This window comes from Dipodomys ordii, unplaced genomic scaffold (genome assembly GCF_000151885.1).
Source record: "Dipodomys ordii isolate 6190 unplaced genomic scaffold, Dord_2.0 Scaffold48, whole genome shotgun sequence".
NCBI classification, from domain to species: Eukaryota; Metazoa; Chordata; class Mammalia; order Rodentia; family Heteromyidae; genus Dipodomys; species Dipodomys ordii.
In genome coordinates, this window is record NW_012267264.1 from 5204422 (window position 1) to 5227918 (window position 23497).

Here is a 23497-nt window from a genome sequence, read left to right on the forward strand (position 1 = left end):
GGAATGGGCTTTTATCGTCTTTCTGGGTCAGCAAGTAGCTTCTGTTCTTTTCCTAAGTGGTTTCTCAGCAAGGCAGTTTTTAACAAAGCTGTGTGTGTGTGTGTGTGTGTATGCGCATGTATGTGCCTGGGCGCCCTATTCTTGGGGCTTGAATTTGGGCACTTCCTTGGCTTTCTTCCCTGGACTGGCTTTGAACTGTAATCCTCAGATCTCAGCCTCCTGACTAGCTAGAATTACAGGTGTAAGCCACTGGTACTGAATCTTAACATATCTGTCACACCTATCTTGAAGAAGCTGAATACTGCTGAAATTTAACTGACATTTAACTATACGGTGAAACTTCTCAAAGAAAAGAAGGGTGGCAATTTTTGCATTACTGATTCTGCAAAACATGGTATCTAAAATAAATGAAATTGCTCATTTAAGCCTCTATTATCTATCTCTCTGTATATAATATAGAAATTTAACCTTTTGCTGAGCCACCAGAGTTTTGGGTTCTTTTTCAGTTCACTCCATCCATCCTGGAATCTTGTTTGGGAAAGAATCTTTTCTTTACAACCCAAGTACTCTTTCACAAACAAGTATAAGGGACCAAGTGAGAAAGTTTTTACTTCTAGATTTCATGATGTCTAGGTCACAATGTTGTCTTGAATCAGTTTCTTTTCTATCTTTAGCTGAAAACAAAACCAGAAAAGGGGGGAGGGAGCTTAATCTTGTGGAGTTAAAGAAAAGAAAGAATGTAGTGAAAGGAAGATTCCTTTTATGCATCAAACAAACGTGTAGGCATGACTGAAAGTGCCTGAGGGCATTTGGTCCCTATTGGTTTTCACATCAAATGCAATGGTGCCCACAGATAGCCTGTATTGTTGTCAGTTAAATGGGATCATGAGTGTCTGAAAGGTGTTTGAGAATGAACCGAAAATCATTTTCACAAGTGGATGATTACTTCTGCCACATGTTAACCGAACTCTATCAGAATGGAGCAGCTTTTTGAGCCTGCATTAATTGCTCTTTCAACCTTGACTGAGGTTTCTCTTTAAGAAAGCCCTTTCCAGGACTAAACTACTCTATATATTGATTTTTTTCTTTCTTTCTGTATTTTCCCTTGAAAAATGAAGCCTTGTAAAAGAAAGCCTTTATCATTCAACATGTAGATTGATTGTTCCATTTCTTTGAATAAAAAGCTAGAATCATAAGTGATCTGCCCAAATAGTTCTTTTTTCCCCCAAGCACTGAATAATTCCCATCTTCTCTATACAATTATGTTTTTCAAATATTCATTAGTGATGATTTTTCATCATAAAGTAAAACCATGAACTCGCACAGCATGGACTCAGAACAAATAAATTGTCATATTCTCCTTTCTATTAGAACTGTATGCCACCACCCTAATTGAAACAAAACTACAATATTTGGTAATACGTTTGTAGAATTTTTGCATGTTGAAGTATCCTTTGAACAATTTCCAAGTTAGAAAAAGCTTTTATAAAGCACTTGTAAAGTGTTTGGCTATATCAATTCATTATTTCACATTACCATTTCCTGCTTGAATCCTGGACTAGTTAGATTCACAATACACTAGATCCTTACTACTCCTAAAATAATCCATATTAGAGTTAATGCATACTGTGGGAGGAAGATGAGTTGAATCTCTCATTTTAAAACTAATCAGAAAATGAGTTCTTCAAATTTCATTAACTTTTATGAGCGTATCTAAATCAGCAGAGAATATATTGCATTTATAAAAAGTGCATAATGTATTAGTAAAACTCATTTCTGAGAGTTTGGCTCAAAAGGAAGGAATCACAGAATATATATTATATTTTAATCTAGTTTTTAAAATTCATTTTGAAAAGAGTACTGTGCAGCTTTAAGCATTTAAAGTTGTTTATAAGAATGAAAGTGTTAACTTCTGATATAAATAAATAAAAGAGATAAATTATTTTTTCAAAGTCCAGTAAAAGCGGCCTCACAGGTATTTGTTTTCCTTTCATCTTCCTCCAGGTTTATTCTTAGCAAACTTCATTTTATTCAGTACATCTGTTGTCAAAAGCCATTTTATTGGTACCAGAATATATATTGTTATGTCTGAAGAAAAGTTTGTATTTTTTTCTCACAGGCTATTCTGAGTTATTTCACAGAGACTAGTTTTTTCCACAAATGAAAACCTTGAGAATTAACTATTGAGTATTTTCTAGTTGCCTTGTTAGCAGATGATACTTAAGACGTTGTAAGAAGTCATACAGAAACAGTTATACAATTGCTCACAAAATACTCTTACCTCATTGGTACACTTTTGATTTGATTGGCCATTTTCATAAAATAAAATAATCAAATGGGTAGATATCCAAATTCCTTTACATTCTCTTCACTTAGATTGTATAATCAAAATCTTCAGTTCAATTTCCTGTCTCTGTTTTTTAAGGATGTAATATCACCATAAGATAATTTCGAAACATCAAAAAGAAAGTCACTGATTAATACGTTGGTCTTTGTGCTTTGTTTATAACCATGATTCATATAGTTCTTTGAAACACCGTCTCCATTAGAAATAGACCTAGCCAAGGTAATAATACTTTTAGATTGTTGCTGTGTTTTTCCTGAATTATGAAACCAAATGCTCCAAGGCTTTGCCCTTATTGTTAATCCAAGCATTATGTCTGTGCTGCTAATTTCTTTGTTACCTAATCCTGTGTAATAAGAGAAGATTTTAAAGTTAAGTGGGTGATTTTTTTATTCAAAGGGAGCAACTTCTTAACACTTAAGTTGCATGTACGGATGAAAGCAAACACTTTTAAACAACATCTGAGTACTTACTTTTGAAGAGTTCCAAATATTCTAGTTACATGGGTATTGTGATGCATTGGAAATGTTTCTATGTAAAAAGTGTTATATTTAGTGTAAATTAACCCTGCAAATCGTGCTTGTGAAAAGATGTGTAACAGACTATCTCTTTTTCTTCTTCTTAAATAATTCTTGGAAGCTAGGGGTATGGCTCAAATAGTAGTGTTTGCACAACAAGCACTGGTTCAATTCCCAGTACTGTAAACAACCACAATAACAAATGTTGGCTCTAACGTAGATTTTATTATAGAACTTTTTTCCCAAAGGCATATTCTAATAGAGTACCAAATAATAAAGCATGATTGTGAAAATTGCTTTTGTTTTTATTTCTGACTGAACTGAAAGAATTTTTTAAATGAGTTGAAAATGTTTTCTGTAAAACCAAAATCTATAGGTTGATGAAAATGAATGTTATGGGTAACATAAACTACCCTTCAAAATAAAAATGGTGTGTCTCCAGCTTGACAGGTATTTGGCAGGTCTGATGAACATATCCTTAAAAATCTTCCTTGAGATAATCATTCAATCTAGGGGAAGCTAACAATCACTCAACAAATTGTAAAACATGCTAGAATGGAAAAGCTATAGATTGGAACCACGAGCAGCAGATCATAGTACAGTAGTCAAGGATCTGTCACTCCATGATGACACTTTTCTTGAATGATATTCTTCCATAATAATTTGACAGAATTAAATCCTTATATTTTAATAAGATGACAAAAATATGATACTTAGTCTTAAAAATATACTGGGATTTTTTATGAAACAGATTCATGACAAAATAAACACCTGTCAGGGATTGTTTAATTAATGCTATTGTCACAATCTACTTAGTCTGTCAAATGTATTTTTTAACATAATTATGCATTTATAATTGATGCTTTTAATGCTAACCCCAAGGTGCTGTAAGGCCTTCGCAGAATCATTGGAGGAAGATCAAATTATGTTTAATGACAATATAAAGTCAACTGATTGAATGTAAATTCTTTAAAAATTGGTATTGATGTGGGTATAGTCACTCATTTCTCAGTAATTAAAGAATAGTCAGTAATTGTTATATAAGTACCAGGAATAATGTCCAATAAAACACTATCAAAATACATGCAACTATTCCATATTTCTTAGAAAATTGATAAAATCTTTGGGGCCTTTAAAATCTTAAAATAAATAATCTATTCCCTGGCATTAAACATTTTTAGAAATAAAGAATAGCCAGGCACTGGTGGCTCACACATGTAATCCTAGCTACTCAGGAGGCTGAGATCTGGAGATCACGGTTCAAATCCAGCGTGGGCAGGAAAGACTGAGACTCTCATCTCCAGTTAACCACAGAAAACCGGAAGTGGCCCTGTGTCTCAAGAGGTAGAGCGCTCGCCTTGAGCTGTAGAGCTCAGGGATAGCGCCCAGGTCCAGAGTTAAAGCCCCACGACTGGGGGGAAAAAAGTCAGAAAAAGAAAAATAAATAAATTAGTAAATGACAGAAAGATGTTTCAGTAGCAGAGTTAGACATGGATTGGTTAGGAAAGAATGTATCTTGATTTATATAAGGTATTTTTCTAGTAGATGGATTATTTAGTGATTACCAAATGTTCAGATAAATGAGTTCCATTTCCCCTATCTCCAGCCCTATACTGAAACCCATTCAAATTGCAGGACTAGCTGTCTACAAAGAATTTAGTCTATGCTCAATTTTAAAATTTGATATGAGCTTTGAAAACTGGAAATGTCATTAAACCTTGTAATTCTTCCCTGTGCTTAAAAAAAAGGATTTTTTTCTTTGGTCTCTAAGTATTGTTTGCCAGAAATATTTACAAAGGATAATGATAACATCCCCTGACTATATAAGAATTGTATGTTTTTTTTCCCAATTATAAGAACAAGATGGACTCTCACTTATTGTTAGTTGTAATGAAAGTGCCAGATTTGAATTTGGTCAGTTTGTATCCATTTAGATCTTTATTTTCAATATGACACAGTAACTCTCCTTCTGTTAACTTGCACTAAGAAATGAGAACATGTGCCACACAAACACTCACATACAAATGATTGCAGCAGCTTTTTTATTGATAAACAAAAATGGAGAAAGAAATCAAATGTTCATCATCTGGTGAAGAGATAAAGTGGAGTTATGGGATATACTGCTTAGCGATAGAAAGGAATATGAGACAGAGATCTCCAACAAGGAGGAATCTCAAGCATACAGGGCTGCGGAACCACTATTCTGACCTAGGCCACTTGAATATTTATGCCATCATTAGCAAGCCATGCTAGGTTGTCAGTATAGGCAGATGGTTTGGGGTAGACAATGAGAAGCATGTCATGTCATGTACCAAATGATTTCCTGGACTGGATGTTCCCCATTTTGGCAAGAATTCATATATAAAAGGCTACATACAAAGTAATTCTAGTTATATATATTGCAGAATGTGAAGAATCATGAGGCTAGACATCAAATTAGTGCTTGCCAGAGCTGAGGATAGTTAAAGAAATAAAAAAAGATTAGTCCTAAAAGACATGTGAGAATTGTAGAGAGAGAGCAATGTTCCATAAACTGATTATGATATTGGTTATATGGCTATTTCAAGCCATCAAATTACACACCTAATACAGGTGAGATATGTTTTATTTAAACTATTTCAATAAAACCTTAGTGAATAAAACAAAAAGACATCATCATCAGTATAGAAGTTGTGCAATATAGAAGGACATAAAGGAGAATAGGAAATGTGTCTTTAATCTCACCATTCAGATATTAACTACAGGTTTAGCATTTTAGGCTTAACATTTTAATATTTTTCTAGATTTTTCCATATGTACAATAAGAGTTCATGTGATTGTGTTCTTTATTAAGAATATTTCTATGCAAAGGAGGAGGCAACAATGCTTGAAAAGAAATGCACTCATTACCTTGCCCATGTAATTATAACCCCTCTGTATGGTATTTTCACAATAATTTTTTTAAAAAGGGGGGGTAAGTATATTTCTATGTCAATTATTTCTCAGCATAACTTTTTACAATCACCAATTCACGTAAGTCTTAAATTGTTTAAGTATATTTGTTTTAAGCTTTGTTAAACATTTTTTGGCAATACTGGGGTTTGAACCCAGGGCTTCACTCATGCTAGACAAATGCTGGCCCACACCGCAGCCCTTGGGTTTTGGTTTCTCCTTAGATGGGGTCATGTACTTTTTATTTATAGCCTCCATCCTTGGACCACATCCTCTCACCTATACCTCCCAGTTAGCTGGGGTACAGCCATTCACCAGCTCTTGTTAAACTCCTTTTCCCTTCATCTTTTATTTTTAAATACTTCCCTTATTCCAAGAATCTGCTTTCATTCTAGTGAAAATGCATCTAGACAATAACCCTTGGTACCTAGTCACAGAACCTCTTAGTTATGATGAAAAAAAAAAGCCAAATTGTTGAAATGGAATTTAATATATTATTCTTATTTATCAGGGTTCTCTATTCTGATGTATTTCCACTCATGTCCATGAGTTGCATCAGAATTTTACCTGACAAATAGGAAAAATCTACAAGGACAGAATATTATATTGTTTTGCATAGCTTTTATAATGTATCTTTATAAGTAATCTTTTATTGACTGACTTCTTTTCTTAAGTGGAGAATCAGTTTTAAAAAAAAAATTCTTGTGACTAGTTGGTTTCTAAGTATGTTTGTCCCAATTGTCATTTCTGTATTTGAATTATTTCTTAAAATGTAGTAGCCCCACATGCTTCAAGGCCGAACATTCAAAGACTAACCTTGGTTCCAGTTGCCAATACTCGTTCATTGTATTCTTGTACCATTTCAACCCACTTCTAAAAGCAACATGTATGCAGTGCTCACCCCTCTGTTTTCTGTCTTCAGGTAAACCATACATTTTCATTCTCTCTCTGCTAAGCCATCATAGGGAATGCTGTCACTACTGTCTAGTCCTCTTCATATACTGTCAGCAAGATGCACACAAACTTGCCTGTGGTATTGCTGCTTTGGGTATCACTTTTCACCTTCACTTGCATATGACCCAGCTGCCTGGCAATGTGCAAAGGGAGACCCTTTGAAAGAGCTGAGAAGCAGGCTGTGGTCACAGACAGAGGTGATTTCTAATGCCTTTTGTGGCTCCTGGGCAGCTATTGGGTGCACATCTTGCTAGTGCACTTTTGATAGAGGGCATGTGTCATGTCCACAGTAGCTAGCTCCTGAGGTCAGTGCTGTTAACCCTGTAAAAGGAGCTTGAGTGGTGTGTGCATTTCAGGAGAGGGAAATTATATAAGAAAGCCAGAAAGAGAGCAGCTGGACACCTATCATGAGAAGCACAGATGAGAAATTAAAGGCTAGAGCAAAGGTGTATAAAGATTTCTAAGAAGACCTAGAGAAGAAACAGTGAACAGGGAGAACGAGAGCAGTCAGTAGACATCTCTGCAAGTCACATGGCTTCCACAGGCTTCACAAATGCCCTGCCACTGAGCCACAACTCAGCCCTTGGGCTTTTGTTTTATCTTTAGACAGGGTTAGTGAAGACATCCTGAGAGGAATTCACAGTTGCTATACAATGAATTCTTGACTGCATTCTTCTTCCCTGCCCCCTTTCATTTGTCTACCCCTCTCCTCTTGGTCTAGGCACCCCCTCTTGGATGTACCTGTTTCCTGGTGTTGATTTTGTTGGGCCTTGACCTAGTCTTTCTAAAAGATTGTGTTTAGTGAACTCATTTGTAACCACTTGCTTGTGGCCCGTCCCAACAGTAATAACTTCGAGATTTACAGGTCCATTCTATCTACCACAAGTGAGGGAAAACACGCAACTTTTGTTTCTCTGGGTCTGAATTTATGAATCATAAAGGATATGGAAGGCAAATTTTAAATCTGTCACAACTCTATTACTCAAATATACTGTTACTAACATTTGGAAATATTTTTCCATATGCCCTTTATATAAATTCCATATTATTAAGTATGGGAGTTGTATTGAATTTTTACCTCTTTTTCCCCCTCACATAACATTATGTAATGAAAAATTTCTGCATTTTCCAAAATGTATTTAAAGCTTGGCTGAAAAGATATTTTATTTTAAAATCAGACCTATATTTTTCACTTTTGTAGAAGATATGTATCTGGTTTCATGATGTAACTTCAAGAGCTCTTTCCTCAATGAGCTTATCTTGATTACTTTTTCATTTTACTTTGCTGGGTAATTCAGTGTAGAGTGTGTGTGTGTGTGTGTGTGTGTGTGTGTGTGTGTGTGTGTGTGTGTAGTCATTAACAGACATTCAGAGTCAGGTACTGGTGGCTCATGCCTGTAATCCTATCTACTCAGGAGGCTAAGATCTAAGAATTACAGTTTGAAGCCAGCATAGGCAGGAGAGTCCCATGAGAGAATCTTGTCTCTAAGTAGCCACTCAATATAGAAATAAAGCTGTGGTTCTAAGGGGTAGTATGCTAGCCTTAGGCAAAATAGCTCAGGAACAGCACCCAGGCCCTGAGTTCAAGCTCCACAACAGACAAATAAAAGAAAGAAAGAAAGAAAAAAGCCACAGCCATTGTGTTCTCAAATGATTGACCACATTAGGCACTTCAGTTCAAATTGTACTTGTTGATACAGAATTAAGAATCATGTCTGGCATGATGGCTCACATCTGTAACCCCAGCTACTTGGGAGGCTTAAGCAAGATAATTTCAGACTAATAATCTCAACTAATAAAAAGACAGGGTATGGTAGTATGTGCCACTCATCCCAGGGTATAGAAAATATAAATAAAAGAATCGGGGTTCATGCCGGTCCTGGGGAAAAGAACTATTTGAAAAGTAATGAAAGCAAAAAGTGTTGAGGTTGTGATTCAGGTGGCAAGGGTGCAGCAAGCATGCAGCCCTAAGTTTAAATCCCAGCACCCCCAAAAGAAAAAAAAAAGCCATGACATGAGAGGCTTCCCTAAGTCAGAGAGATTCTAAGGTGATTGTTCTGCAGGGCCCTTGGAAATGAGCAAATCCAGTGCTGACAGGTGACAGGGCCAGGAGTGGAGCTGGCATTGGTGCAGGCATGTCTTGTGGCCACCTAACTATTCACTCTGTGACTGGCCCTTCCTCAGGAGACCCTCCTCAGGAGACTCTCCTCAGCTCTGTCGTCTGAGAACTAAAGCATTCGGTATCATGCCCGCTATGATCTTCCTGAAGAAGGGAGGATACGAATATAATTCCAACTGGTTGTTTGATTATCTTTTCTAACTGCTACTTCACTTGATTTGTGGTAGGACTGACAAATGGATAAGCCACCTAAACCAATTTGTTTTCAAGAACTTAGAACAACACTCAGTCACTTTGTCACACAGAACCTGCAGGTTACCTCAGTTCCAAATAAACTCAATTTGTCCTTTAGCCAGCAAATGTGACCCTATAGAACCACAAAAGTATCTATTTTATGTAAAGTGTTATTTTTGCTTGTCTTTCTTACCAGATATCTCTATGCCCTTGGACAGAAGGTTTGGAAAAGATGGAAAAAACGCTACTTTGTTCTTGTTCAGGTCAGTCACTTCTTTTTCTTCCTGTTTCTTCTTTTTCTTCACTCAAAGACAATGATTCTCAAATATGTATTTGTCTGGGTTACTTGATCAAGTTCCCATAGTTGAAATGGAAATGACATAATTTCAAATACTTTATCTTAAAAATAAAACATTTTACTTCAAATAAACTACACTTTACATACTAAATAAACATGTTATTTGAAATACCTGTTCACTCCTGGAAACCAATTAGTGAAGCGATTATTGTTTTTTGGCTTTTGTATCTTTCTCTACATGGTGTGGTGCAATAGGATGTAGCTCTGTTTTTTTCTCCTGTTGGCTTTTGTGTTCACCCTTTTACAAAATCAGATGAAATATAGTCTCTGGAAAGCTCCACTCAACACTCATGAGAGAATAAGTGTGAAAAAGGCAAAAAACCTTCTGAATATTGTGATAAAATAGTTTTGACCTCGAAGACCCACTGAAAGGATCTGTAGATCCTGAGACAATTCCATGCACACAGCAGCAGCATCCCGATATTCCATAACTAGATATTGTCCGTTTAATTCCTCATTTGGACAGATATGCCATATTACTTATTCACAGAAATATGTTTTTAAATTAACTTGACTGAGCTATTTGTTAGGGACTGAATTTTGGACCTGAGAATCTTATTGGAATATATGTTTGGGGAACTTGTTAAAATTGCAGATAAGCTTTGATCCTAAATTATACTCATTCAGTTAAAATATATATGTTTGAAACATAATGCTCTAAGCATTAGTCATTCTATGCCAAGGTGGAAATACAGAAACAGAGTCTCACTCTTGGAATTCTTAACACAGTCTGTAGAATCTCATTGATTCCTACCACACATTAGCAAGCTTAACTGGGCTGGTCAGAAATGACATGGTGAAATGTCAGGAAAGGGATGCTAACATTTGCTATCTTCCAGAGATGTAGCCATCCATCAATTCTTGGATAAAATTACTTTATTGATGTCTCATAATAACATGGCATCTTCATGAAAAGTGTAAAATTTCAGTCAAAAATAATTTTGTCAACATGGCAGAGAGAGTCTATTTTTTCTGCACTAACAATCAAAAGTATATGCACAGTGAGAGAGAGAGATCATTTATGGATATAAAGTTCAAGCTCTAAGTCAAATTACCCTGTTCAAAGTTCTCAGTGATCTGCCTTCCAAATCCTATACCCACAAGAATTTGACACAAGAATTTAAATGCATTTACAGAGCAATTTGATTGTTATTTTTCTGGTTATTTTAATTCCTATCTTGTTTATTTTAGTCCTTTCTTGGTTTGACAAATTTGCGCTAGTGATAATGTCTTTGTCAGATCCTTGTGAGCCATTTGACTGATTTTTTTATAGAAGCAAAATCTTAATTTTTAGTTAATTTCATGCATTTAGTAGAGGATGTTACTGGGTGAAACTAGTTTGGGAGCAAACTTAGCTAATTCATAGTAAACAGAGTTTAGTAGTGGAGGTTGTGTGTGTGTGTGTGTGTGTGTGTGTGTGTGTGTGAGTGTGTTAGATTAATCCAGTAACCATAAATGTTTAAAAGATCATTTGAATTTATCACTATGTTTTAAATATCTTAATAGAGAGCCTAAGTCTGCAAAACTTGCAAAATATCTGTGGGCTGAAAAAATTCTAATATATGGATTGTTTTCAGTATTGATAACAATCTGATAACTGAAAGATAGGTTTCTTAGACCAGTATTGAGAGGTTATAGGGAAACTTGTGCTTTTTACCAGGTAAGATTTAAGGTCATCTTTGCTCGTTATCTTCCTTTCAAGCACATGATCTCAAAAGTCAAAAGTTACAGCACCAACAGGAATACTTTGATTATCACTCACTAGAGTTTAGAAATGACAGAAGGAATTAGAGTACGTTGAGATCACAAATTGATCTGTCTTTAGGGAAGATTAACTGTGAAACCGGAAAATCTGCAGATAACTAAAATATGAATTTGACATTTTAAAAGGGAAAATCCAATTTAAATCAAAGTAGGTGGTAAGCCCATATGCTCCATAATTGAAATTTAGGGGAAAAAATACCACCATGAGCATAACAAATTTGGAATTTATTCTATGTATAACATTATCTTTAAAGTCATATCAATATGTATTACACACAATATAGGTGCATATGTAGACTCCTAGTCACACAGAGAACCCCATATTCAAAACCCCAAAGGTTGGGAAATATACATGCCAACACTGACAACTTGTTGAAGTTTCAAACACAATTGAATCTTCTTTTTCAATTCCAACTGTAATGGAAAGACAAATTGAATGCTTTTACTTCAAAATCAAGATGGATATATATGGAGATTCAATGAGAATGACCTATTGGGAGGAATCGGGTAGTTTTTATTAGTATTTTTAAAGACAGCTCTTGTTCTATCCACACACAGCTTGTAGGTCCATACCTGCAGGCTGCATTATTGAAAGGTGAAGGAGTCGTTATTCCTAGGGAGGACAGTATGCCCCGCTGTGTCTGCTGCTGCCATCGGCAGAATGGTGCTCTGGTGATAATGTGAATCTCATCACCACTTGTGAGTGTGGATTATATGAGCGATATAACTGGAGACCCAGACATCAGCCAGGAATTTATAGTCATAAAAATTGACTGAGAGTCCAGTTTGGCCAGCTGCAAAGTCATTGTTCGAAGTGAACACTCGAGGAGCCTCTGAGGTGAAAAGACTTTCCCAAGACTCATATAAACATTGGAATTGGAGGCACAAATGTCTATTTGAATTAGAGTCAAAATATGAGACAGTAAATCATTTGTTCAAGTTAGGTACTTGTGGCGTTTCCTAATAAGATTAGTTTTACATTCTCATTTAGGGTCTTTACAGTTATAATAATAAATAAGTTAATATTTTCTAAGAGACCACATTTTTAATGAACATAAATTTTGGGTTAAATAAAACTAGAACAGTCATTTTTAAAAGCATACTGGAAGTCTTATCAAAATTATACTTATCCAGATTTTTTTCATATTAAGTTTAGGTAGTTGAGACTTAGTATCATTGGTATAAAAGATGTATGAAACTAGTCATTATAATAAAAGTATTTGGTAGCTTTAAATTTTTATTTATGGTTTAACCAAGTGTAATGATCTCTTCTGTATTCTTCTAACACCTATTCAAATTACTATATATATAAATGTCAAGTATTATATATTCTGCAATATAGCCAAAAATCTTTTTATTATTATATTTTTATTATCTTAAGCAGTTGTACAAAGGAGTTCCCATTCAATAAATCAGCTTATGAGTGCAATGCAGCTTGATCAATGTTCCCTCTTTCATTTTCCCTATCTCTTCCAACCCAACCCATCCCCCAACCCAACCTACCCTAGTTTCAGAGGAAAATTAAATACTACGACTGCAAAAATTCTGAAGCACTTACACAGTAACATAATCATTTCTACCTGTAACCTGGTATTTTTTAAGCAATTACTTCGTGGCACACATTTATGTAAAGCATTTTTAAAGCAGGACTTCTTTAACACTGTTTAACCATAAGTGTTATTGTTATCCTCCTTGAGCAACTAAGAATTATATAATTTTCCTAGGATTCATTTACCGTAGGTTAGAGTCAAGCCAATCCAGCTCTGTTGACTGTAGAGACAAAGCTCTTATTTCCTCTTGACTGATTAATGTGAACACTACCATGAAGAAAGCCACACAGATGAATAATCGCTGTGGATCATTCAGATCATGACATGCAAAGCAATGTTGCTACATTAGAGAAATAGCCAGGGAGTGATGGCATGAAGAGCCCTCTGCTCAAGATGGCCACTTCCTGCATGACATGCCTAGAAACTGAAGTAGTATGTTGTTTTGGCCCTGTATCAAGTGTTCCCTGCTTGTTGTCAGTGTGTCAGAATCATGACTTGAAGTTGGTACAAACAACAGCAGGCTCTCAAGACAAAATGTTAATTACATATCAGCTGAGTTGGCACAGGATGTAAACAGTCAGCCATGCCACTGCCACTGAGTGATCTGTGCATGCTGCAGACATATGAGCGCTGTTAGCAAGATGCCCTCAGGATTTGCCTTGAATGTAAAGAAATGGCTGCCTCTGCCTTATTGGTTTCTGAAAGTTCCAGCACTGGTGCAGGTCCATGGAGGCAGTGCAGACTCCTGTGTGACTATGCCATTTCCTGCATGCAGAACGTGAAGTCAGTTTATAGGGATCAAGGTTAGTTTGGGGCATCAGCTGGTGTTTGTTCTGAGCAGTAGGATAGCAGGAAGTAAATAAACGCACTTCTGTCACATCAAGAAAATAATACGATTTGCATTTTTCTTATGGCCAGAGATATTGAGCATTTTTTCAGGTATCGGCCATTTTTATTTCCTCTCCAAAGAAATCTCTAATGGGGTGGTTCTTTCTTTGAGGATTTGCTTTTGAGGGGTTTAATTCTTGGAGCTCTAAATATATTTTTGATATAAGGCCCTTGTCTGTTGTATGGCTGGTGAAGATGTCCCAATCTGTGGGCTTTCTATTGATCTTGCTAGCTATGAGTTTTGCCATGCAGAAGCTGTTTGTCTAGCCTTTCTTTGATTTCTTGTGATTCTGGATTTTTATTTAGGAAGTTTCCAGCTGTGCCAAGGAGCCCTAGTGTTTCCCCTAACCCTTCCTGTAATATTTTCAAGGTGTCTACTCTTACCTTGAGGTCTTTGATCCATTTGGAATTGATTCTGGTGCAGGATGATATACAACAAATCTAACTTTTCTATACGTGTATAGCCAATTCTGCCAGCACCATTTGTTGAAATATATCTGTATCCCCCTCTGTACATTACCTTTACAATAAAATAAAATAAAAATCTTAAAAAAAGAAAATCACGTGACAGTGGCTTTGTATCTATATGTTTTAATTTGATTAGTGTAGTCTATTATCAAGCCATACAGTTTTCTCGTAGAAAATGAAATGGCTCTCCCCAGTGTTCCTACCCAGTACTGGGCCTTATTCCCTTTTTACTCTCAAAAATATCTGAGTCGCCAAGACCAAAAGTTGTGTCATTATATGAGTGTGCACAGATACTCTTCTATCCTTCCTAATGGAACCATTCCATACTTCTGTAATTTTTCATTGGTCATGTGTTTTTTCCAGATAATTGTATATTAAGTCTCTTTTTACCTAGTGGAAAAGAAATTTGATTTTTTTTGTTTTGCTTACAGAGTTTCTTTTGGAGCAAAACAATATGCAAATATAATTTTTATTTCAGATTCAATTTTAGAATAGCCTTTTTTTTGCAATAGCAGATTTTGTTATTTTTCTTTCCTTATCTTTGTTTGAGACAGTCTCTCTTTGTGTCCCAGCATGCCCCAGAACTTCCATCCTTTTAGTGCTGAGATTACAGGTGTGTGCCAACCAGTAGATAGTTGTATTTCTCACAGAAAAAATAAATGATAATGATGGCTATCATAATTTGTATGATTTGCTAGTGATAATAAAAAACCTCCTGAAAAATACTCTAAAGTGAGCCTTTACTTATATCTCAAAAGCTAACATTATAAAAGGAAATAATGTGGAATAGGAGTAGGTCTGAATTTTTAGTAAGGGCCGTTGTATACTGATCAGTGACTGTTCCTGATGCAAAAATCTCTCTCACTTATAGCCAGTGTTCTCTTTAAGAAAAAAATGCTTGTTGGAAAAAATAACTGTTCTTATATATCTCATAGTTATAAGAAAGAGAGGCCTATGACAATTGTCCTATATTAGAAAGTTGGAATTAAATTTATGTAGGCTTAATGTGTTTTGAAAATTGCTTTAAAAGACATTATTTGAAGACTGTGTGTATATATCATCATGTACATGGATGTACTCATACCATTCATCTTCATTCAATCCCCAGCACAAATAATGTGCCTGCCACAGAATTAATACTGACTACATATTTATTTTCTAACAAATTAGCATCTCTCCTTTAATTTGGGTCCTTGTCAAACCTCTGTACAAACCAGTAATGTACTTACATGTGAACATACTCAAAGAAAACGTAGGTGGGCCATCTCTGATTTCTATCTTTACCTTACATCCATGTCATCAGAAAATATTTTGAGCTTATAGCCACAGCAGTGCATTATTGATATTTACTTCTCTTCATCTCTGATTACAGGCTGGTTGAAGCCACCGCTATCTTTCCATAGAATTGCAGTAGCAGCATCATACGAGCGTTCCACACCCCGCACCTGGTCCAACACTCTTCTAACACCTGTTCTTCCAATAGCCAGAATATATTCAAAGCACAACACATTGTAACAATTTTCACAAAAATCCTTCCAGCAATTTCCTGTTGCCCTTAGAATAGCCAATCGACACGACGTAGAGAAGACCCTGTATACTCTGGCCCTAAGCCTTCCTAGCACTAAGAAGCATCTATTCACCTCTAAACTTCTGATCCACATTATGTGCAGTGCTTGTACTTGGTTTACTCATGGAGCTACTCATGGAGCCGCCACCCCCCACCCATACACACACACTTGTAGCTTTTTGCTAGTTTTTCAAGATGAGTCTTTTTATTTAATTAAATATTTTTTATTGAAAGTAGAAGAGTTACAATTACAAAATTCAGGCAAAGAGTACATTTCCTTTGGGATGATGGTCCCCCCCATCCTTCCCTTGCTCTCTCCCAGTTTTTCCCTCCATTCCCACCCCCAAGTTGTATAGTTCATTTTCAGCATAGTGTCCGGTGAGTAGCATTGCTGTATTTGTTGACCCTTTGTCCCTCCATTTCTGTGCCTCCTCTTATGGAAATAAGTTCAGAGTCTTACAAGACTTTGATGTGTTGGTTGGCTTTGAACCTTAGTCCTCAGATCTTAGATTCATGAATAGCTGGGATTACAGGTGTGAGTCATCAGCATCTGGCCATATTTGGTTTCAAACATCCAGAATTCCAATTAAAATGATGTTTTTATTGATGCCTTTATATGTTTCTCCCTATTCTTCCTAGAGTGTATGCCACCCCATTAAAATAATGTTGTTATCCTCCTTTTAGTCTGTTTACCACTCCCTGGTACCTAGGTTAAGAGCTAGCTACATACTTGCTAAGTAATGAATATATGCAGATCACTTGAAGCATATTTTTATAAACATCACTTTTCTATTCTTTAACTTGTACAGTGATTGCTGGATCTTTCTTATGCCAATTGGTCAAGACAGTTAATAATAAATGTGTATTCCCGTCAGATATTTCAGAGTCTTGAAGATATGTTCATTTTTGTTGATTAAATTAAGATCTTGAATAAAAAAAAAACACAAAACCTCCAACAGCACCTTTGGCCCCTGCCAAGAACATTTCCAGCTAAGGATTTTAAAAGCCTTAATCTTTACTGAAATTAGATGTTGGCAGTTGCTAAGCTGCCAGCTGTTAACATGATCCCTGCAGTCGGAATATGACATACAAATTTGAAAGCTGTGGTCTCTTAAGATCTCATAGATAGCACTTACATGCATGGAAATGGACAGGTGTCGAACAGGTTGTCAGTTGAGAACAAAATGGGAGGTTTTCTATACCAGATGCAGGTACCTTGTAGGACCACAGCAACGGAAGTTAAGGTACCCTGTGGGAAGGAGTGATGCCGAAAAGGAATTTAATGATGTCCTCAGCTGTCCCCATTTCTCAGCAAATCTATGCTTCATGGAGTTACTAAGAGTAGACTGGTCAAGAATATTCAATATTTATGATTTTGTTGCACTTTCTATCAAAGAGATTTTTCAGTGTCTTTCTAGAAAGGTGTATAAGCTTTGTTCAGTAATACAAAAAGGAAGTCTGTGCATGAAAGTTAATCCTGGATCAGAGCTGGCCAGGCCACCTGTTTGGGTAATTCCCTGGCACATAGTGATGTTGGTGATCAAGTGAAGGCAGTAGGATTTCCCCTAACAGGAGCCCAGGGTGCAGGGTAAACCTTTAGTTCCTATAGCTAATCTTTCAGCAGCATACTTCAGCTATTACTGTCAACTGACAGCACAGAGTACAATGTCCCCAGATCAAGCATGGTCTGGACACCAGCTGGCAAACAGTAGCTACAAGAAGGTAACATTGTACAAAAAAATTCACCCAGTTTTACACTGTGGGTGATTTGTAGAATCAGTCTTGGGAATGTAAGTTTGCAAGACCTTGAAAAAGAAACTAGGTTCTCTTGGAGATGCTTGAGGAATCAAAAGAAGAATGAAATATGGTGTCATTTTAAGGAAACAATGAAAATCAGTGAGTTAGAACAATCATATTAATAGAAAGTTGCCCCTGGAACCCATATATTACAAGGGCCAAATTACACTTCTTTTAGTTGTTTCAGGAGTCAGGTGACAGTTGAGCATCAGTGATAGCTCTGTTTCTCGTCAGTGGTGTTTTGTTACTCTCCCATCTGTACTTTATATTCTGAGGCGTTAAAATAAACAAGATTTTAAAAATAGTTCCCACTATAATAAAGAACGATACTTATATATTTATGGAATCTCTACAGATTCAAGATAGAAAATTTCTTTGAAGAACATACACATTTTAATAATACTAATTCTTCTAAAACAAAAGAGGTATCTTCCCCTTTGCATCTATCTCCTTGATCTCTTTTGTCAATGTTGAATAGGTTTTGTTGCAAAAATAAATTACTCACATTTTATCCCAATGTAGTTTATATTTTTTCTGTTGTTACTGTAAACTCTATTTTAAAAAATACTTTATGCAGTTTAGTCATTATTGATATAGAGAGAGAAATTGTACTTATTTTGTGTTATCTTTGTATCCTATAACTTATTGGATTGATTTATTGGTTTAACCAGTGTTCTAATAGGGTTTTCTATATGTACTATGTCATCTGTAAACACAGACAATTTAACTTCTTCATTTCTTACATGGAGGATGCCTTATATTTCTTTTTTTTCCTAGTTGGTCTTCTTAGGACTTCCCAACTTATACTGGACACAAGTGGTGAATGTGGACTTCCTTGTCTTATTCTAGAGCTTTCCCTTCTTTCCTCTTGTTTTTGGGACTTAAATTCTGCCTTGAACGCTCATTGAGCATTTTTTTGTATATGGCTGGCACCGTATCACTTGGACCATGCTTCCAGCCTGGCTTTTTGCAGGATAATTGGGGACAAGAGTCATAGGGAATTTTCTGCCCAGGCTGGCTTTGAACCTTGATGTTCTTATCTCATTCTCCTGAGTATCTAGTATTACAGGTGTGAGCCACTTACACCCAATTTTATCCAGAACTTTTAAAGCAAATATACAATATTAATTTCTTTTAAAAGAACCAATTACTAGGCAATAGAGCAGGTCTAAATAGTTCTTTGATGAGTAATCTTAGTTGTCATTGCCTTTCAATACTTAAGTACTGAGGCAAAGCACACTTCTAAATGTGTCTGTGAGAGCATTTCCAGAGGTGATCAACTAAAAAGAGGGAAGATCTACTGGCCCTTGGTGATGTGAGCAACACCATCCCATAAACACCAGCTCAATGCAATAGAAAGAAGGCAAGTCTGCTAGTGTACATGTTTTCTCTCTCATCCTGTGTGTGTGTGTGTGTGTGTGTGTGTGTGTGTGTGTGTGTGCATGCGTGTGTGCGCTCTCTTTTTCCCTCCACACAAAATGTTAGCTATTCTAGTCTGCCTTGCTCTCCCTACTATGATAGACTGAAACGTATAGACCCTAACCTAAAGTAAATCTTTTCTCCCTTAAATCCTTTTTATAAAAAATTTATTATATTAAGTGAAGTAAGCCAGGCCCAAAGAAACATAGGTCCCATGGTTTCCCTTATTTGCAATATCTAGTATATGTATGAGTCAAGCGGAAAAGGTCAGATAATGTGATGTCAGGAAAATGAACCCTTAGATATGTATTTTAATGTTTTTTTTTCTTTCATGCATGTGTTTCTAACGCATTTATAAGATTATCTCTTTGTTGCTTTGTATGTCCCTCCCCCACAGTATAACCCCTGCTTTCACTATATTTGATGTCAGTATAACTTGTGGAGGAGATGGGGAAAAACCAGTTGTTTAAGGATACAGGTGGACCTGTTGCAACAATGAGAAGTACAAGTTGTCATGTCCAAAACGAGCTTTACAATGTCGGTGCGGGGGGGGGGGGAGAAGGGGGGGGAAGGAGAAGGATTGGGATTGGGGGGGGGAGGGGGGAGGCTGGGAAGGGATGTGAAGGGTAAACCAAAGGAGCAGGCTGCAATGCTTGGTAAGATATGTACGCATTATCCTGCCCATGTAATTGTAACCCCTCTGTACAGTATGTTCACAAATAAAATAAAATTAAATTAAAAAAAATTTATTGTCAAGGTGATGTACAGAGGGGTTACAGTTACATAAATAAGGTAGTGATTACATTTCTTGACTAATTTGTTACCCCTTCCCTCATTTTTCTCCCTTTTTACCTCCCTCCCAATCAAACCCACCCCCAAGTAATAAAGATTATTTCCAACATATTGGATCGCTGTTGCATTGGTTCCCGCTTTGTCCTTTTTCTCACCATTTTGTTGTTCCCCTTCCCTTCCCTAGTTCAGATAAACATATATACAACACCCAGGGTACCAAATCAAATACAGTGACAAGAGATAAACCTTAGGGAGAAAAAAACACAAAAGAAAAAGAAATCACATAGTACATTAAAAACAACAACAAAGAAAAACCTCTTGTGTCTTAGAGTTCATTTCTCTTAGCATCATTATATGTCCATATGTGCACAGCTGTTGAGCTATTCTGTTCATCTGCTAAGGTTATCCTAGATATATACTAATTATAACAAATAAGGAAGACCATGGGACACATGTTTCTTTGGGTCTGGCTTACTTCACTTAATATGACCCATTAAAAAGTGGACTGAAGACTTAAAGAGAGATTTCTCTGAAGAAGAAATAAGAATGGCCAATAGATATAAGAAGAAGTGCTCAATATTTCTGGCCATAAGCTAATCAAAACAACATTAAGATTCCACTTCACCCCAGTTAGAATGGCCATAATCAAGAAATGTAGTAACAACAGATGCTGGGGAGGATGTGGCCAAAAGGGAATGCTACTACATTGTTAGAGGGAGTGTAAACTTGTTCAACCTCTCTGGAAAGCAGTATGGAAGTTCCTCAAAAGACTACACATAGAACTCCCCTAAAACCCAGAAATCTCACTTCTGGGCATTTACCCAAATGACCACAAACAAGGCCACACTAAAGCTACCAGCACAACTGTTTTTTTACCATAGCTAAAATACTGATCCAACCCATATGCTCCTCAGTAGATGAATGGATCAAGAAAATGTGGTATATACACCTATATATGTATATATATTGCTTAAATATTTAGTCACCATAAACTAAAACTGATCTTGTGGGCCCAAAGACTTCAGAAGTGTCTGTGAGAGGAATTTGGAAAAGTTTGAAGATACAGGTCAAAGAAGTCCCAGTATTTTGTCACAGAGTTCATTAGGTAATTCTGGTGGGAGCTTGGAAATTGAAGATATTGATAGTTACATAGTCAACAAAGACAGTTTTCATGAAGTTTCATATAGGAAAAGCGGCTCTATTTAGGAATGGTGCTATTCGTGTTACATTATAGTGAAGAGTTTCTCTAGAATTTATCCATGCCCTGAAACTTGAGGTCAAATGAACTTGAAGGTGATGGACTAATAAATTTGGTAAAGGAAATTTAGGCAGCACATTAGTCAAATGTGACACACGTTTTGCTATAAGCTTTTGACTAAGCTTATAGTGGGAATTGTGAGCCAAAAAAGCATAGTCGAAAGACTTGAAAATATGGCAGTGTGTCCAGAAAAAAACAAAATAAAGGCAAGAGGGCCTGCTGAAGGGATTAGGCCATTAAAAGGCAATCACAGAAGGAAGTTCATTTTGATAAATATTATTTATCATAGCTGTTGACCCTTTGTGTTTCTCTCCTAAGAATATCCTTTGGTCTCACTGTGTATGAATGTCTAGAGACCTCTTTGTTGCTTTTTTTTGTTTTCTTACCTTTTGTCTTTTCTATTAGTTTATCTGTCTTTGGGAGGGAAAAGAGAGGACATACAGAAAGGGTGGGAAAGGGGTGAACAAATGCAACAGTGATACTCACTAGAATATGTTGAGAATGAGATAGACAATTTGTGGGTGGGATCAGAAAGAGGAAAAACTGGAAGAAAGTGTGGAAAGAGGTGACACTGTTCAAAGACAAATGTACTCATTACCTGACTTTAACTGTAATCCCTTTACAATAACAATAAACATTATGAATTATTTAAGAAAAAAAGAAATCACATACTTTTCACGAAAACAATAGGACATATGCCTGGAGGGCATCTCAGGAATTGGCTTTTTCACCCATTGCAGGCACAGGGGTGTGAAATGTAAACTGATAAAGACTTTCTCTGAAAAAGAAGAGGAAAGCTCACAGGACTAATCAACATAAGGGAATATTCTCAGCCCCACTGGCCATAGAAATTATAAACGTAAAGAACAGTAAGATATTGTTGCCCACACATTGAAATTGGCAAAAATACATAAAGATTGAAAGCACCAGGCTTTGCAAAGATAAGTGATACCAAAAGCTCTCATGTTCCATCAAACTATATGGCACAGAGATTCATGATAATACATTATTGAACTTTTTCTGGGGATTGAACTAAGGTACTTATATTGGCTATGCAAATGCTTTACCATTTGAGTCATGTGCCCAAACCAGAAAATTAGCTCCTCGTTAGAATAGTGTACTGTTGTTTATCCTGTACCATTGCACCTCTACCATTAGCTCCCCCTCTACAACAACAACAAAAAAGACACATGTATAAAGAGGCTTTCTTTTCCTGTAAAACTAAGGACTAAATCCAGGGCCTTGTGCATGCTAGTCAAGCATCCTGCCAGTGAGCCTTAGTCCTAGCTCCCACAGTCAGATATTTTGACAGAAGGAAACTGGAACCTTATGGGAGCTGGTATTATCCATTTGTCAGCCTTATGCTTTCATGATGGAGAAATGCATTCATCATTCACCTGTAAAATGAGGAAAGAGAAGGAAAAGAAATGTAGCAGGAATGAGCATTAAGAGGCATCCGTGTTGCTTTTTCCAATAAAACTTAATGTTTTCATTTTAATAGCTTTATTCTTATTTATCAAAATTCACTCCTACTGTTTTAGAAAAAAGGAAAGAACACTGAAAAATAATTGTAAATCACCTATAATCTTACCACCTAATAATCAGCATTGCAAATACCTTAATATGTACAATGTTTGCCAATGAAAGCCTTTCCTTTTTTTTTTATTTTTGTCGGTCATGGGGCCTGAACTCTGGGCCTGAGCGCTGTCTCTCAGCTATTCAGCTCAAGTCTAGTGCTCTACCACTTGAGCCACAGTGCCACTTCTGGCTTTTTCTGCTTATATAGTGCTGAGGAATCGAACCCTTGCCTCATGCATGCAAGGCAAGCACTCTACCACTGAGCCAACTTCCCAGCCCTAGCATTTACTTTTCTTTAACGTTGATTTTTGTATGCTATACTCTATCTTAGAAATGTTTGCACCTAAGGAAAAATATCATCTTATTTCTTTTAAGGACTCAGTATTATACTGTATTATACTGTACCACAGGCCATAATGTATTTTAACCAAAGTACTCAAGTGTGTCTCCAGTTTTTTTCTTCCATGTTACATGTTAGTGAGCTCATTGTATATACATCTTTGAGCATTTGTCCAATTGTTTCCTTGGCCTGTGATTTGAGGAGATTTATCTAGATTAAAGGAACGCATACAAAACAGTACAGCATTTACTACTGGATCGATCCACTTTCTTCAGAGTTCTAACTAGAGGCAATATTTCTTCCTCTCCAGGAAATCTCAATGTGTGTGCTTAAGGGCTTCTGTTCATTAAGTGTAATTCATGTTAATTTTTTTTCATAATGGCCTCCCTTCAGGGTCTTCTTGAATTAATCTTTGTATCTTGAAAGATATTCTTCTGTTTCTTTAATTTTACTTCATGTTTTAAAATGGAAAGGTGAAATAATCCACACTAATCTATTTCTACAGAATCTGTGTCTTCAGATATTTTGCTTTTAGATGGTTATTAATCCACCAAACATCTCTTTCTCCTGCTGGGAACAGCACCTTTTTCCTTCTTTTGGGGGTGAGCTTCCAAGGGT

At 36.3% G+C, this 23497-nt stretch overlaps 1 protein-coding gene across 1 annotated transcript in view; it reads left to right on the forward strand.

The window, feature by feature from the left end:
• Nucleotides 1-23497, forward strand: part of Cadps2 (Ca++-dependent secretion activator 2) — a 436304-nt gene that overhangs the window by 265746 nt on the left and 147061 nt on the right. Inside the window, exon 10 of the mRNA XM_013019914.1 lies at nucleotides 9297-9363. Within this exon, the coding sequence (XP_012875368.1) occupies nucleotides 9297-9363 (67 nt within the window). The remainder of the gene's footprint in view (nucleotides 1-9296; nucleotides 9364-23497) is intronic.